The sequence below is a fragment of the Palaemon carinicauda genome, chromosome 4 (assembly GCF_036898095.1).
Source record: "Palaemon carinicauda isolate YSFRI2023 chromosome 4, ASM3689809v2, whole genome shotgun sequence".
In the NCBI taxonomy this organism is placed as follows: Eukaryota; Metazoa; Arthropoda; class Malacostraca; order Decapoda; family Palaemonidae; genus Palaemon; species Palaemon carinicauda.
The window spans coordinates 45443300-45461129 of record NC_090728.1 but is presented as its reverse complement, the minus strand read 5'-3'; the positions used below and the strand labels follow the sequence as shown (position 1 = coordinate 45461129).

The following is a 17830-nucleotide window of genomic DNA, read 5'->3' as shown; positions in this document are numbered from 1 at the left end:
AGCCCTCTTTTCGCCTTTAATTTTTTGGGGGCAAACTTACTTACTTACTTTCTTTTTTTTTTTTTTTGAGGATTCACGGGTAATGGCAATACAGTGTATACTGTACAGTACACATACAATAAATTCATGTCAACCACCAATGGACGTTTCTTAGTTTTGTTGTTGTTCGCTGTGATAATTAATCTTTATTTCTCGGGTTGTTGATCTGAAGTGACACTTGAAAAGACTAACCACCGCTTCCGTGAATGGATCCGTCCTGATTCCCCCCTCCCTCCCATGGGGCCTTAAGTCTTCCCCCCCCCCTAGTACCTTGACCTTTTAACTTCGATGGGGATGGAATGGGAGTGTAGCGTAGCTAAAGAAATAATTGTAATGGTTCGTGATTTTGATTTCCCTCAGGGTGGCTCGCTCTCTCTCTGTTTAATCGGGCAACGGTTACTTTATTTTTTTTTTTTCAATTGTTTACTGGTCTTATAAATAGGCCTGAAGTGATTAATCTTGCTTCAGTCAATAAGAATATTTTATTATTAATACTATTATTGTCTTTGTTGTTATTGTTATCTTGCTTCAGTCTATAATAATGTTTATAGTTGTTGTTATTATTATTATTATTATTATTATTATTATTATTATTATTATTATTATTAGCAAAGCTACGAACCTAGTTGGAAAAGCAGAATGCTATAATCCGAAGGGCTCCAACTGGGAAAAATAGCCTAGTGAGGCAAGGAAACGAGGAAATACTTATAAGAGAAGTAATGAACGATTAAAATGAAATATTTTAAGAACAGTAACTAACATTAAAATAGATCTTTCATATATAGATTATAAACGCTTAAAAAATCATTATTCGTTTTTTTTATGTAAATATATCAGTATTGTTAATGAAAAACGTGTCAATAAACAAGAGAATGTTTAATTTTTTTGCGTTTTCTATTATTCTTCGCCATTGTATTATCTAAAAATTAATATTTTTCCTTTCCCCCTAATCCCAACCTCCACTGACAGATTAATAAGCAAATCATGTCATTCCGTCCAAGTTTGCTGCGAGATATTAGTTTTCAGAGAGAGAGAGAGAGAGAGAGAGAGAGAGAGAGAGAGAGAGAGAGAGAGAATTAGTTGTCATGCTTCAGAATTTGTTTATTATGGTGGTTATTTGCATCACTACGTAAGATCCCTTATTTTTTTATGGTTATCGTTACTTAAAGTAATTGAGGATTTATTGAAATGTACACTGACTCACAGTATTCCTTAATAATAGTGACAGCCATACCGTTACAAACGAGTTTTGGCTTTACATATGTGGGTCGTCCTCCAGTGAAAACTGCCGTCTGTTCATAAAACTTGGCATATTTTTGTCCATCTTTAGCAAAAATCATTGATTCATTGTAACACTTATTGAATGTATATATTTTTAATCTTTTTAGATGTGATTATAAACGCTCACGTTCAGCTTAACTTCATATGATTTCCAAGATTTTTTTGGCCCAATAATAGAAACTTTGGGACTTTTCTTAACAGAATTTCTCTAGTGCTTATCATTTTCTTGTGTTTATTGTTTTTACTTTGGAAAGTAATTGGCAGTTTATGGGAAAAATTCACCTGATAGCAGTTTTTTTTTTTTTAAGAGTTTAAAAATCTCACTAGTTATCAGAATTTTCCTGCTGTAGAAGACATACTGGCAATGGGGTTTGCTAACATGGAGTCTTGCTTCTTGAGATAATTAATGCGAAATTGTTTTAAAGGTGCTTACTCTGGAGATTATTATAGAGAATCACTCATTTCCCTTTTATGCTCAAAATATTTTCGTTAGATTATCTTTTTTGAAACGTTCCCCAAAAAGAGTGTAATCTCCTCTCTCTCTCTCTCTCTCTCTCTCTCTCTCTCTCTCTCTCTCTCTCTCTCTCTCTCTCTCTCTCTCGGTACTAGTATTCGTATTTCCTTTGCTGATCATCCCGAGATCGTGGTGTCATTAACATAAGATATCGCGACACCAGCAAATGTCTATTTTCTTGTGACACATGGTTCCTTTTTCCAACCTTTTATGAACTACATTATATTGGGTTTGTCACCATGTCTCTTATTCCTTCAATAAATCATCAAGGAAGTCGGGATTCGTGGCTTTGATTAATTAGTAGAATTTAAGATATGTTTCGTTATGGTAATTGACGGCAGATTCCTTTAAATTTTTTTTGTGGATTTTAAGATTTTCATTGTAAGCGTAGTTCTATAAAGGTTTTAGTATGCGTATACTATAACATTTTTTCTATTCACTCCCGAAAAAATTTATGTTTACTTGCCCTAGTCATTCTTTAGTGTAAACACCTTGAAAGTCAATTTGATCAGATTGGAAAGTCAACTTTTATCTAGCCGAGTCTTTTGAGAGATGTATGTTTATCATCTTATTTATTGATAGAGAAAACAAGGAAATAGACGGCAGTTAGACAGCGGTGTTTCTACTTTTATTGACTATACATCTTTGTAGATGCATTTTTGTTTTTCTCTTTTTTCACGGTCATTATTGTAAACAGAGTTTATTTGAATTTACTTACGGTATGCAAGTAATGTTTCCCTGGTGTTTGTGAATTATTTGCATTATTTATTTTCTGAACGTTGAATAATCTGGCTTTGGCTATGGTTGAGGTAGCGGCCAATGAAAATTGGCTTCGCCATAATCGAAAGATTTGGCGAAGGGTATGTATACACCCCTGTCTGTTTGTTAGTTTATTTGTTTGTGAGCAACTTTACGCAAAATTTACTCAATCAATTTTGATCAAACATGGTAGTCGTGTTGGGTATGACCTAAGGATGAATCTGTAATCTTTTGGATAAAGTACATCAAAGTACAAGAATGCAGTATTACTTTGAAAATAATTACAATGTTAGTATATTTATTATATATATTTTAACGACATTACGCCAACACTACATATGGGGTATACGCACACACACACACATATATATATATATATATATGTATGTATATATATATGTGTGTATATATATATATATATATATATATATATATATATTATTCATAGAATTTTGAATGTTTTGTTCTAAAAATGTATCGATGCGTGGCCATGTGTAAATGGGCACATCACCCAATTTTATGACAAATAGCTTTGTTTTGAAATTTTACAAGGGGCCTGAAGGAAGATTGTGGTCATCGTCTTTTATATTGGTATTTTTGTATTAAACGAAATTTACTTATTGCGCTATTTAAAGAAGTGTTTACTGATATGTGGAAATTGTGTCAAATTCTTATGAATTGTGCTGGTTGTAGACTTTGTGCTGAATTAAAGAGATTTGTCATTTACTGGTTTGTAATGATTGATTATTTACAAAAGTAATTGGGTATACATTTTTATGTAGTCATATGATGTACATTTTGTCTGCGAATATAGTTAATGACCTTGTATTCATGTTCCATACATCCAAGAGGATGTGCTTAATTAGAACGTTTTTCATCCGGTACCTTTGCAGTTATTGCTTCAGTAAATGAAACATTTATGGTGTATTTTACCCTAACTGATATATATTCTGGGAAATCGTAATAGTTTAATGCAATTTGTTTGCCTGTGCTTTGTCATTTATAAGCATTGATATTTAAGTAATTCTTCTTAAATAAAAAACATGTTTCTAAAGGCCAACGGTTTTGGATCTTGAAGTTGTCACATGTGGAGTCGTTTGTCAGTGGTTTTTATTTATTTATAAGCATTGGTATTTTGATGATTCCTCTTAGACACAAAAACATGTTTCTAAAGACCAACGGTTTTGGATCTTGAAATTGTCAAATGTAGAGTCGTGTCAGGTGACACGGTGGGGAGAGTCTGCAACGTTGATTGGAAGGAGGAGGGGGCGAGGAAGAGGAGGACCTTCGGCAAAACCAGCAGGTGTGATGGACTCTCGCCATTCAGTAACAAAATCGCTTTCATCGGGAGCGCTGGTGTCGTAGCCGACTCTGGCCCGACCCATCTCCCGTAATTTCTTTACTTTTTATCGGATATTTTTTTCCCGTCAGTGCTCAATGTGTTTATGCAGCATATAGATTCATAGTGGTGATTTGTGCTCAGTGTTATTTGTCTTGAAAAATTTAAATGGAAAGTTTTTGTTATGGTTTTAGAAAATTTTCATAATTGCCATAAGGGGTGATTTAATTGGTCTGACAATTTTGTCTGGAGAAGGTATGATGCGAACTACATTTTGAAGCCATCGTTTAAAAGTTAACCATGCGGGATTTTCTAAGGAGAACCAGCATAAAGGGTTTCTCTGAATCGTCCGCACCCAATACAAAAAAGCTTAGTGGCAATTCGTCTACATCAGATGTCACTAAAGAACAGAATGCAGATGCCTCGTCGAAGAGCAACTCCTTTTTGAAAATGAGACCTTTTCGTGGCAGCGTCAGGAAAAAAATTGCGGAATTAGAGGCCAATTCAGCTGTGAAGGAAAATGGCACTCAAAGATCTACGTCAAAATCTGTAAGTGCATCATCATCATCATCAGCATCATCGCAGAATGCTTCTCAACAGTCCTTGGATGTTGAAGATCACGCCATTATTGAAGAACCCGAAGAAACGAACATAGTCAGTGGAGCCTCCAAAGATAATAAAGAGTTACCCCCTTCTGGACCAATTCCCGAAAATGTTCCCGAGATGCCTAGTTCTAAGAAAACCCCTGATGAGGAGTCTGATGCGGAGAGTATGTATGAATCTCGTAAGTTAATTTTAAGACGAATGTTACAGTATGAAGTTGAAGCAGCTAAGTATTCACCTGACAATGGGTCGGATGCAGACTCTTGGTCTGATTTGGAACAAAATTTTGCCAAGATCTATGAACCAATTCCTTACAGAGTTAAGATGGAAGATTGGAATCAGATGTCCAAAGACCAATTGTTGCAAAATATCAATAGTCAGCGTATGAAATCACAGTGTAAGTATATGAGTAGAAAAGAAATCTTGGATGAAATTTGCCAGCTTTGGGAACATCCTATACACTTTTTGCAAAGAGCAGAAAAGTCTGGCAAAGATGGAAATCTCATGCAGCCTGGAGGTTCATCCCGCCAGCATCAAGTGGTTGCGGAAGTACATTCAGCAGATGCGAGGTTCCAAAGCGACACCGATAGTGAGTTTGGAGAGACAGATTATGTTACGAGATCAGAGCTTTACAGAAATATTCAGAATTTGCAGAGTTCACTTGCTAGGCATAATAAGCTGATTACTGAAGAAGATAGTCATTCATGGAAATCTCTACCTAGTCAGCCTGATGACCCAGTGTATATATCACGATCTGAAATCTTGTCTAAAGTAGATCCTACATATGTTTCACAGTCTGAAGTAAGTAAAATGAGAGAAAGTAATGCCTTTTCAAAGCCTAAAAGGGAAGCAGAGTACGTATCACGTACAGAGATCCTTTCTCGTTTAAAGGAAATGCGAGACAGTGAAGATGAACGTGGACTGTCTCCTACAAATACTGCAGAATCAAATTGGGATTTGTGTTCTTGTGTTTCTTGTGAGCAGTGTGGTACAAACAATTCAGCCTCTGATGCTGAATGCCAGTGTGATGCCAGACAGAGCCAAAACAAGAAACATGAAGAATCAATGAAATCTTGTAGACAATCTCCTGAAGAAATTTCTCTTCTCTCCCAAGAAACATGGTCTAATGGAGAGTTTGAGAAAATATATGAGCCTATTAATGGATCAAAAGCATCTGCTTTTCAGAACCAGTTAGTTAACAGAACTTTAGAAGAGCAGGAAAAAAGACTAAGAAAGCTAGCAAATGCGGAAGAGTTTCGTACCTCTGGTCGATATCTTCCAGTTGACACTTGGAGTCTGAGTGAAAGTGAAGATGTATATGAATCTTTGGCCAGAGTTGCCAGAGCTTCATTAAGACGTAATATGAATTTTGACAGTCCTAATCAGAAACATCTGAACAAAGGTGATCTGGAGTTACAGCGTCGTGTCAGAGAAATTTTAGGCGGGAAAAAGCATTTAAACACAACTACGAGAAATAAGGTCATGCAGGCTATTACTTACCATATCGAGCATCATCTTGATCTTGATAACATTGAAGACGAGGAAGAGCGAAACCACGAGATACGGGAACGTTTGAAGGAGGCCCTTGCCCAGGACTGGGAAACACTGAGTAACATTAATCTTGGTCATATCTATGTTCCAATGGAGGAAAGCACAAAGAATTCTAAGCTATCTGCTAAAGAGAATACTGATTATGATACATTTGGAAGTATAGATTCTTTGATATTTGAGCCTAAGGTACCAGCTGAAAATGTAGAAGAAATTGCAGATACAAATGAGTTAGATGATAGTGTAATATCTAATAATTTATTAGATATTGCACTCGGTCATGAACATGATAGCCAAAGTTTGGCTGAGAGAGTATCGGAAAAACTTAATTTACAAAGGAATGATACTTCAGTGGAAGGGGAGAAAATATCATTAGGAGAGGACGGAGATACCCCAGTTGTAAGCCCAACTCCATCTACTCCAACTCTTGGTAGTGAGCATGAGCATGTACTGCATTTTGTGAACAACAGTGACTTAAATCCAAATTTTGAGACAAATGACCTTCAAGCTGTTAGGATGGAGAAAAATTCTTTTACTGATGAAAATCAACATTTGTTGAAAAATACTGTGTTCACTGGTAGAACTGAATCTCCTCAGAACAAAACAAATTCAAAAGATGAAGCTCCAAGACTTCCTTTAAAACAAAAATTATATAATGGACTTATGGGTTTGGGTCTTATAAAGTCTGGATCTAAGGAAAATATTAGGGCCCCCTTTCCAAGTACACCTGGGAATAAAGGTAATGAAAGCCCTTATCATGTATCATCTCCAGATAATTTGCACACCAAAATTCAGAGTAACAGTAGCCATGCACAGAGAGAAAACTGCCCTAATGATGGTTATGAATCCTTTAAAAAAGATTTCCAGAGACTTTCGGGGAAAAGGCTACCAAGCGAAGAAGATTCAACTTATGACTATCATCCTGATCATACAGAAACTTTGTATCATGGTGGCACCACCACTAGCCATGACACAGCAGATTCTGAAACTGATAGTGCTACTAGTTTGGAAAGTGTGATATTTAAAGGCAATCCCTCTGAAAAGGACACTGATATTGAACATGAAGACAAGAAGAAGAAGAAAAACTCATTTCGCCATAAATTTGTCGTAAACCATGGGAATGAATCAGACACGAGCGAGCTGATTGAAAATAAGTCTTTGAGCTTTAGTACTCAACCTTACCTAGACTCGGACACATCTTGGGATTATATGGAAGCTCGAGATGAAGAAAAGGCTGCATTAAATCATTTTAATGCTGCTTTGGAGTTGCAGTCTGAGAAAACATCAGCCACACCAGGACCCAGAGTAGTGGGTAACATGAGAAGAAAACATGTCTATCAGAGTGTGGAAAATATCGAGAGAAGTCCAACTTCCATGTCATTGAATGATTGTGGTAGTTCTGAACAACTTCAGAGCTCTGAAAATCCTGTGCCAAATATTGAGGACATAGGTGGTGACCAAAGTAATTCACAGTGCAGTCCTTTGCTTCGGCAGCTAACCGAGACAGTGGGTGCAAATTCTGTTACATCTGATGAGGAATCAGATGGAAGACGCCTTTATAGAGCGTACCAGAGGCGTCAGTTCCGACCACCAAGTGATCCTGGTCGAGTAGATGGTGCAGGAAGTAGTAGCTCTGCTACTCATGAGTATGAAGAGGCTGATATATATGAGATCTGTGATGTTGGTAATTCCCTTGGTATTCAGCCTGGCCTAGGTACTCCTCCTGTTGTTTTATTGAAACACCATGTTTATCAGAGTATTGAGTCATTGGCATCCAGGTCAGGGTTTTCTACTACAAACTCTATCAAAACACCAGCAACAGAGGGGACTTTAGATGGAGAAGAACTCCATTTATATGGTTCTCGTCATGGAGAACCTATATATGGAGCAAGGAATTCTCGTTTATTCCATTCTATGAATGGAGCTTATGTTGATCGGAATGGAAGAAGTGATGGGGAACCTTTAGTGATTCGGAAAGGTAAGGTGGTAGAACTTACTGAAGAGATGTTCAAAGGAACTTTGGAAAGAAATATGTCAGGAGAAGACAGAACTCTTAATATGAGCTTTCATACAACATTACTTCCTCCACCTCCGGATCTAGAGACCTGTCTCTACTTCCACAACACGGTATCATCCACCGAGTCTCGAGAGGTTCATACTTATGAAAATGACAGTGAGATATATGGGACAAGAAGGGAAATTCGTGAAGAAATCTTACAGGCGTCTAGGGAGAAATTAGTAAGTGACCAAGGTGAGGAGAATGAAACTAATAAGGAGGAGCCTCCACCTGTTCCTATGAGTATTGTCAGTAATGATAAGAATGCTAAAGAAGAAAGTGAAGTTAGTACGCAAGAAGCAGCTGAAAAATTTAAGAAGGTACAGAAAGTTGGTGTTTCAATTATGGGTAATAATAATGACATGATGATTAAGGAATTGAAATTGAAACTGAGAAGAAAATTCAATACAGGAGATGAAGTCGATGAGCCATCTGATGGGGAATTTTGTTTGCCGAGAACATCAAATGAATTTGGGAGAAAAGACTTGACTGCTACAATGTCCAGTGCTTCAACAAGTACAGTAGCACTGAGAAGAGAGCAGTTGGCACCACAAATGAGTAAAATATTTGGTTCTTTTCATGACAGGAGGAAGCAGTTGATGGATTCCAATGCTGGCGACAAAGAAAGCTCTGCTAAATCAAAGGAGAAGCCATTAGAAACTGCACAACCAAAACTTGATGCTAAAAAAGAAGTTAAAGGAGAGAAAGACAAGCGGAATGAAACAGAGAAAAACACACAGAGAGAAGTTATTCACATAGAGACAGAAGATGGTGAGATTGAGCAAGTGTATGTTCCAACCCCTGATTATACCCCAGCCTCTACATTACCCAGGGGAAGTCAAAAAGATGAAGATGAAGAGAGAGAGGAGGATGAGGAAGAAGTAGGATCCGTGTTGGAAAAGGTTGATTTTGAAAATTTCAAATTCGACCTAGCAGATTTGGCCAAATTTGTTCATATTCACATGAGCAAGAACAAAGATGTGTATTCCGAAATGCATGACATGCCTCCTCGAAGTGCCGACACGTCCAAGTCAGATCCTCCTTTTGTCAGACCATTGTGTGGGTCTCGAGGCTCATTGAAGGATTCCAGTAACGTTGAGGTAGTGACAGCTAAGAGGTCAGTGCGTTTCAACATGAAGCAAAATTTGACTGAATTGGCAACCACCTGGTCTGATTTGGAAAGCATTATATTTGCTGAAGATAGATCTTTTGGTTCATTGTTGGAAGAGGGGTCAGGGTCTCCAAAAGTCAAGGGTAAAGATGGAGGAGGGAGTGCTGGTAGTGTTTTAGGGAGTGGAAAGATGCCATCCTCTCGTATGGAATCCTACAAAGATGACAATCTGTTATGGGAACAGCTGAGTAAGATGCGGCGGAGCAGAATCCCGGAGGATCGTGAGAGGTGGGAACTTGAGAAGACTAAGAGGATGTTGCTTTGGATACATCTGTCTAATAATGAAGCCTACACTGAGATATGTTACAAGAGTCAGTGGTGGAAGGTGAGTGCATCTACTTCCGGTATATTTCTTGTGTTGTAAAACAATTTTTATTGTAAGCCAATTTTAGATAATTATTTTCCAATGATAAGAAGGGGTATTATTAATGGATTTGGAAGGACCCAAAGGAGATTTATGGAATTACTTCTTATACATTTTAATGACTGCGATTAAAAACCGTTTAGATTATGACGAAAGCTGGTAAGGACGACAGAATTAAAGGTTTCTTGACAGACTTCCTTATCTCTACTGGAGAATTGGCATTGTGACACTTGTTAGGTAAATGAGGTTATGGTAGCTCTAGTTTTGCTTATTACTGCCCAATTTATTCAACTCCCATGTCGGACAAAAACTTGGTCTATTTAATTTCACGTTTGTGATCTGGATAGTCACTTCTGGCACTGTCGTTCAGTTCTTTGTGCGTGTTGCAGATTTCACAATACTGACCATCATTTGGATTCCGATTCTCCCAGTCTGTACCATCCAGTATATATAACTAGATATGCTGTTAATATTAACAGCCTTGCCATCATCATAAGGTTCAATGCTACATGGTATTCTAGAAAAATTTATTCCAACTATGACCAGATTGGGGTATGATTTTTCAAATCTGACGGTTGAATCGGGGGTGGGGGGGGACTTTAGAAATTCAAATTTGTTGCAAATAGTTTTCTGTTGAACAGGTTGAAATGCTTCTGTTCATAATTTAAATAGGACTGATGTATTTTAACGTTGTTAATAATCATGGAATATTTTAGATTTTTTATTTACTATTGGTATATAGTTCATTATTTCTTAATTTCATTCCCTCTTTGGGCAGCTTTCCTTGTTGGAGCCCTAGAGCTTCTAGCGTCCTGGTTTTCCAAATAGGGTTGTAGCTTGGCTAATATGATAATGATAGTAATAACAATAATAATAATAATGACAATGACAATATATCAAGCTTTTATAACGTCTGTTGACATTTGCTGAAAGTCGCCATATGTTCCTGAGTTTGTAGTTTGGCATTCGCAACAGTCATGGGTCTTATGATGCTCCTATTAATTCTGTTCTTGAAGTTATCATAATTGGTTTTTGGTGCTCATTTTGACCTTGTTAATCGTTTGGCCTTTGTTTTCAAAATAAAAGGATGACATTTCGTGAATAATTTCATAATATTGTTAGTGAAATCTTAACTAAAAGATTGCAAAGAGTAGTTGTTGATGGGCACCTTATTGTCTACAGGAATGTAGTTACTGTTGATCGAAAGCATTGGAGAGGTTGCATCAGGCAATCGACCCCTTAATGTAGGGATAATGGTGGGGAAGAAGATTATAGTGTGCTTGGCCTCATAATTTTTATATTACGTACAATTGAAATGTTATTTGTCCTTAAAAACCTAATGTATAATATGCAGATGATGCTAGTATATCTGCACCAATCCCATCTACCTCATGCAAACCTCAAGTTGCTGAATCTCTTGAGAAAATTAGCTAAAATTAATGCGTGGTGCAAGTTATGGGTGAAATAGTTAAGCTATTATCCAAAAGATGATTGTTACTAAATGTTGAGATAGTGGATCCTCCTGACTTGGATCTTTTCGTTTTCAGTGTTTTTTTCTTTTTCAATAACTTTATGGTGCTCATTGAAATTCTACAGTAGGCCTGACTTTTGATACTGAATTCCATGTTAAGAAACATACCGGGTGTATTTTTCCCTATTGCAAAAAAAAAATAAAATCGTTATATTGATAAACTTTTTATTTTTTTTTAGACCTCTCTTCTTTAAGAGACTTTTAACATTTATATTCTATCGTTTATTGAATATTGTTTTTCTTTCTGGTCATAAATTAGACGGAAACTTGATTTATGAAATTGCCAATCCCTAGTATGAATATGAGTCTATGATACTGTTGTTTAAACATGCGGCTTATTTTACTGCTGTTTAAGGTTTTCCATAAGACTTCCGTTTGTATTATGATCTTCCCAGATTATATCTTCCATTCATTACTAACTTGGAGTAATTCGAAGTTCCATTGCTTATTGAGTAATACTCGGTACAACGATATTATTCCGTTGGTGAACACATTGTTGAATTATCTATCTTATCAAACTTTCGAAAAAGGTGGAACTTGAGAAGTTTAAAGAACTGGATGTGTTTTTTTTCCACTTGAGCAGGTTGACATGTGCCTCGTATCATAGTTTTTCTGTTATTTATTCAACCTTGCCTTACGTTTTGTTTTTACTTTTTATTTCTCTTTTGTAGTTCTTTACTTTTCTGTTTCTTTTCCACACTGGGCTGTTGGACCTTGGGCTTGAAGCATTCTGTTTTTCCAATTGTGGTTGCAAATTATCTTGTAATGATAAGTATCATGCAATGCAGAATATTTACTTTTGCTATGGAAATAAACGTTTTCAGAATCTACCGTTGAAAGGTTTTCCTGATGATATTTGCAACTGATAGGCCTCTATCAGTGATAGGAAGTATTTACAGTAAATAACGAAATTAGATCTTCTGGATACTTCAATCTGCATCATGCACGCCCTGCTGCAATCTATAAATGCCAATGATACTGAATAATGTCTGGTTTACAATAAGATTTCAACAAAAGATTACCGATATAATCTGTTCTCCGTGCTTCCTGGGGGTTTCTCAGTGGTTAATGAAGTTTGTATTAGATAGTGAATAATGGAGATCGTGTTATGAGACTCTATGGTTATCAAATGGACAAACTAATTTTCTTTGAGTAGTGTTAGAGCTTGTTGCTAATGGATATTAGTGGAATCCTTGAGCTGTCTAGTTTCTTGAGTTATGTTATTACATCCTTGATTTTTTTTTTTTTTTTTTTGTGGGGGAAGGGATTAAAGAAAAATTGGTTTGTTGAAGCAATTTCGTTTTAGGCCCATACCCCATTTTACTCGATGCCACTTCTACACCACTATTATATTAACATTGTAATCTAACAAGATCCTTTTCTATATTTCAACATTTAGCAAACCTAAACTCTAGTTCAAATATACCAAATCCATATATATCATTTCTCCACCAGGGTTAAATTTAAATTATATTTCAGCTTAATCAGAATTAACTATGTCGGGGGTAAACTGTTAGAAATCCATTATTTTTTACACCGTGTCTTCTGGAATTTCTACCAGTTGTACAGGGGTGCTGAATGACCTTCCAGGCCCTAGTGGTAGACCCTGCAGCCCAAATTCATTAATATAATCTAAGTCTCTAGTAATACTAAACGTTTACCCATAGTAACGTTTTCCATCTGTTTATTGACAAGGAAACAAACTTTAACCTCTTAACAACTTTTTCCTTTAATTTTACCGAAGATGAAACTAAAATAACTCTAGAAACGTTTTTCCTTCATTTAACCTTTGCTGAAACCGAGCAACTTTTTTCGTCATTCAGTTTAGCTGAGAGGAAAAAAAACATTTGAACCTACCAACATTTTTCTTTTACTTTACTCGAGGTGAAACATAAACGTTTACCATAGCAATGTTTTTCCTTAATTCTACCTAAAATTAAATCGAAACATTTATACCTATCAAACTTTTTCCTTGACTTTACCTAGAATGAAACGGATAAGTTTACAACCAGTAAGGTGTTTTTTTACGTAATATGAAACTGAAATATTTACCCCCAGTAATGTTTTCCTTCAGTTTATCTACGACGTTTTTATGTAAGTTTACCTAAGTTAGAAAACAATAGCGTTTAATCCTAGAAACATTTTCCTTAGTTCACCTAAGAGGAAACGGAAACGTTTTATCCATAGCAACGTCATTCCTTTTCGTAGCAAAGACCAGACATTATTAATTAACTCTTCTGCTGTTCAATTCATAGACCTCCCAAGAGAACGAAAGAGTCATTGGACGTTGAGAACTACCACTTTAACAGAGTTGATTTGACATGTGATAAAGTCAACAATTAGCTTCTTGACTAATTGAATTCCGGGACCTTTAATATTCTGTGGTGATGGACACCTCTGATGGTTTTATCGAAGGTGGCATCTCATTCTGGTTTCCTTTCGAAAGGGAAGGCGGCGGACGTTTAAATTCCTGAAGTTTTTACGGTCATTACGGTTTTGTATGCAATTTTTTTTATTCTTACAGTTTTGCAATTCGACTTTTTAGTGTTTTTTTCTGCGCGTGTTTCCATTGACCGGTTAGTTGTGTTTTTGTTTATTATATAACGAAATAAATTCTAATATGGTCATAAATTTCCATCTAATGAGTTATGAAATATTCGTTTTATGGTCAGGCGTTGGGGCCGGGTAGGCCACCCGGAAGTGACTTGTAAGGGGCCTTCTTTTCTCTGCTCTCATTCTACCGTGTTTCGCTCCATTGTTATATCTTATAGTTTTCTTTTCAGGCGTAACTAATATGATAAAACTGTACAATTTTCGTTGTGACTTACTCTTTAGTATTTTATAGTTAAAGATTTTAAACTGTTCTCCAAGTAATCTTATTTGAGAACTGTTCATTGTATATCGCCGATGTGGTAACGTCCTTGACTGGTGAATGCCCAGACTGAGTTCGAGTCCCGCTCAAACTCGTTAGTTTCTTTGTTCGCTGCAATCTCACCATCCTTGTGAGTTTTGGATTTGGGTATGGGAATACTATATGTCTATCTGCTGAGTCATCAGCAGCCATTGCCTGGCCCTCCTTGGTCCTAACTTGGGTGGAGAGGGGTCTTGGGCGCTAATCATATGTGTATATAGTCAGTCTCTAGGGCATTGTCACTGTCCCTTGCTCCTGCCATTCATGAGCGACCTTTAAACATTTAGTATCAGGTTATTAAATGTTGCAAGTACCTGACGATACAATTTAAAACTATAAATCCCCGAAGCACGTGGATTTCCATCTGAATGCGGTTCTTAATCTTTTTCATCTGTCGCATGACGGCCTCCTGCTGCCTTTTACGAATACCTCGAAGGGTGACTGATCGTTTTCTTTAATGATACCGCTGGAAGTAGCACAGTGTGATCGTATGTCACATCATTACTGGCGTGAAAACTTGCGAGTGGACCATTAATATAAGTCCCATTAAACTTAGTGGTCGAACTATAAGGTTTGCATTGGTTTAAAGTACTAGATTTTGAGGTAATTCAGGTTTTTGTGTCCTTTAAAACCATTTTAGATTAAAATGTTTGGAATTTTCGTTTATGATATTAGACAAAATAATAGGTTTCTTTAGTATTTTAATACCTTGTTTAGCTATCTAATTTAGTCTCGTACCTGAGAGAGAGAGAGAGAGAGAGAGAGAGAGAGAGAGAGGAGAGAGAGAGAGAGAGAGAGAGAGAGAGAGAGAGAGAGAGAGGACTATAATTGACAAATCAGTCAGTCACAAGGTTTTTCTTCCATATATAAGATTTTTAAGAAAAAGGCAATTGTGCGTGACACATTTGTTCTACCTCATTGCAATAACTAAAGGTCAAGACTAAAATTTCATATGTAACGGAAAAGTTGAAATAAATTTTTGACTTTTGAAGTACAAATAGATATTTGAAGAAAACTGATTTAGTGTTGGAACAGGCTGATTAGAGCCAATGCTGATATATCTGATTTATTTATTTGTTTATTTTCTAATTTCTGTTACATTGCTATTTACCAGGTTACCAACACCCACATTCTCTCACCCCATTATAAAGACGACAGCTGTTGAACGAGGTTTTTTGAGGAGGAGGGGGGGGGGGTCCTAATGACGTGGTGGGGGGGAGTGTGTGGGTGGGGTCCTGCCTGGCCTTTCTCTCTTTTCCTTTGGAGATTTGCTGACATCATGATGGATGCGCTCTTGTGAACAACACCCCATTTCAGTTAAAGAAGAGGCATCAGCTATCTCTCTCTCTCTCTCTCTCTCTCTCTCTCTCTCTCTCTCTCTCTCTCTCTCTCTCTCTCTCTCTCTCTCTCTCTCTCTCTCTGTATATATATATATATATATATATATATATATATATATATATATACTGTATATATATATATATATATATATATATATATATATATATATATATATTCTCTAGTTTATTTATCTAAACCAAAAAACTACATGTGATTTTCTCTCTCTCTCTCTCTCTCTCTCTCTCTCTCTCTCTCTCTCTCTCTCTCTCTCTCTCTCTCTCTCTATACATATATATATATATATATATATATATATATATATATATATATATATATATATATATATATATATATATAATCATAATTTGTTTATTTAAAGTAACAAACTACGAGACAGTAATAAGTAGGGATATGTTTGGTCAAACATTGTTAAGTAGGAATATGTTTGCTCAAATATCAAGTAGGGATTGATTTTCGAGTTTTAATGCATATTTTTTTTTTTACCAAACGTCAGCATACGAGCACTTTTCAGAAGAATTAATACTAATTGAATTGTGTAATGGATCTTATTTTACCAATGCTTTGGAATTTTCTGCTTGCTCCTGCTTTCACAAGAGAATATTTTGTGTCATTGTAATTAATTTTCCATTCCTTATCTCTAATTTGAAATCCTCATTTAAGGCCATATTTTCATTTCTTACAGTTCATTTCCCATGCCTGCGATATATGACATTCGTTTATGCCTTATCTTTTCCTATTAATCCCCTTTTTAAGGCCATATTAAAAACAAACACATTTGCGTTCTTACTGTCTCTAGGCTTGAGATTCAAGGTCCCGTGAAGCGTGACCAGAGCGTTCGTGAAAATCATTTGTAAACTGTATATTAAAAAATAAAAAAGATCTGTATTTGCTTGCGTAAATATATGAGGAAGTATTAGACCTTAACCTTCATTTGGATAACGGCTACACCTGCGGAAGGAAGCGGTTATCTTATGTTATTTAGAGAAGAAATTATTGAATGATTTTTCAAAAGTAGTTTTGCCCCAATTTTAATTTTTTTGACTCCATTGTTCTGTGCTAGATATGAGATAGCATTGGCCTTTATATATTACTCTCACTGTAACCTCATTCATTCAAGATATACTGCTTTAGTTTGATTGATAGATTTATAAATATGAATATCTCCAGAAACACCTGTTTCCGACATATTTTAATCGGATCCGAAAATCTGTTTTTTATTCACTCGTCTTTTTTATAGTACATATTTTTTTCCTATTTATGAATAGTTTGTAAATTTTCATTTTTAAACGATTGACAAAAAAAGTTTATTAATTTTTATATTATTACATATTTTACTCAGTGACTGGTTGCCTTAGAGAATAGTAATTTAATTTTTATTGCCTTTTGTAAATCCACATTTTTAAAAAAAATTTCATATTCTATATATATTTCACTTCCATGTTTATAAGTGAGAAAAGTGTACCATTGTTATTTGGACCTTCATATCAAAAAAATTAATTCCTCTTCAATCCTTGGAGATGATGATAAGAAAATATAGAAATGAATAAGAATAGTCCGTTAAATGGCAAAAAAATCTACATTCCTTCTGAAAATTATTCTCCGATATTCCGTTGCTTATAACAAAACCCAACAGATCAACTCTTAACATACCTTAGTATATTATTTCTCTTCCATCATTTTTTTCAAGCCATATGGAAAGGCTGCATGAAAGGACTGTTAGCAGTCGAGATTTGTCATTTAAGACCTCCACCGGTTTACCTGTACGTGTTTTGCTTGCTTTCCTCTACTTCGGTCACGAATGCCTTTTGATGGTTACGACAGATTGCATCTTGGCGACTCCTTGCAAAGTTATGCTGGATATTGTACCATGCTTTGCGATTCGGATGCACCGGTTGTTATAACGTAGCGGTTATTCTTGAGAAGAACAAATTGAGATTTGAAAATGACATTTTTTTCGTATGTCTTTGTTATTCGTTATGTGTTTTCTTGAAAATTATTTTTAACGTTAGATTAAATAGTAAAAAGATATATATATATATATATATATATATATATATAATATATATATATATATATATATATATATATATATATATATATATATATTTATATTTGATAGACAGAAGTTGCCGATGTACGCTTGTAAAGAACAAATTGAGAAGCTTTGAAAATTATTTTTTTTTTAATTACCTTTTTTATTCGTTGCTTATTTTCTTGAAAATTATTTTTAATGTTAGATAAAAAAAGTAAAAATATTTATTATATTTGTTGGCATTGCTTAACAAAAGTTCCGATGTACTCTTGTCAAGAACAAATTGAGATTTGAAAATTACAATTTCTTGTATATCTTTG

The 17830-nt window shown here is 35.5% G+C and overlaps 1 protein-coding gene across 1 annotated transcript in view; it reads left to right on the top strand.

Annotated features, from left to right (window-relative positions):
- Window positions 1-4232: 4232 nt before the first annotated feature.
- The window catches only part of LOC137639920 (uncharacterized), a 103809-nt gene continuing 90211 nt past the window's right edge, over window positions 4233-17830 (top strand). The window contains exon 1 of the mRNA XM_068372211.1: window positions 4233-9635. Within this exon, the coding sequence (XP_068228312.1) occupies window positions 4233-9635 (5403 nt within the window). The remainder of the gene's footprint in view (window positions 9636-17830) is intronic.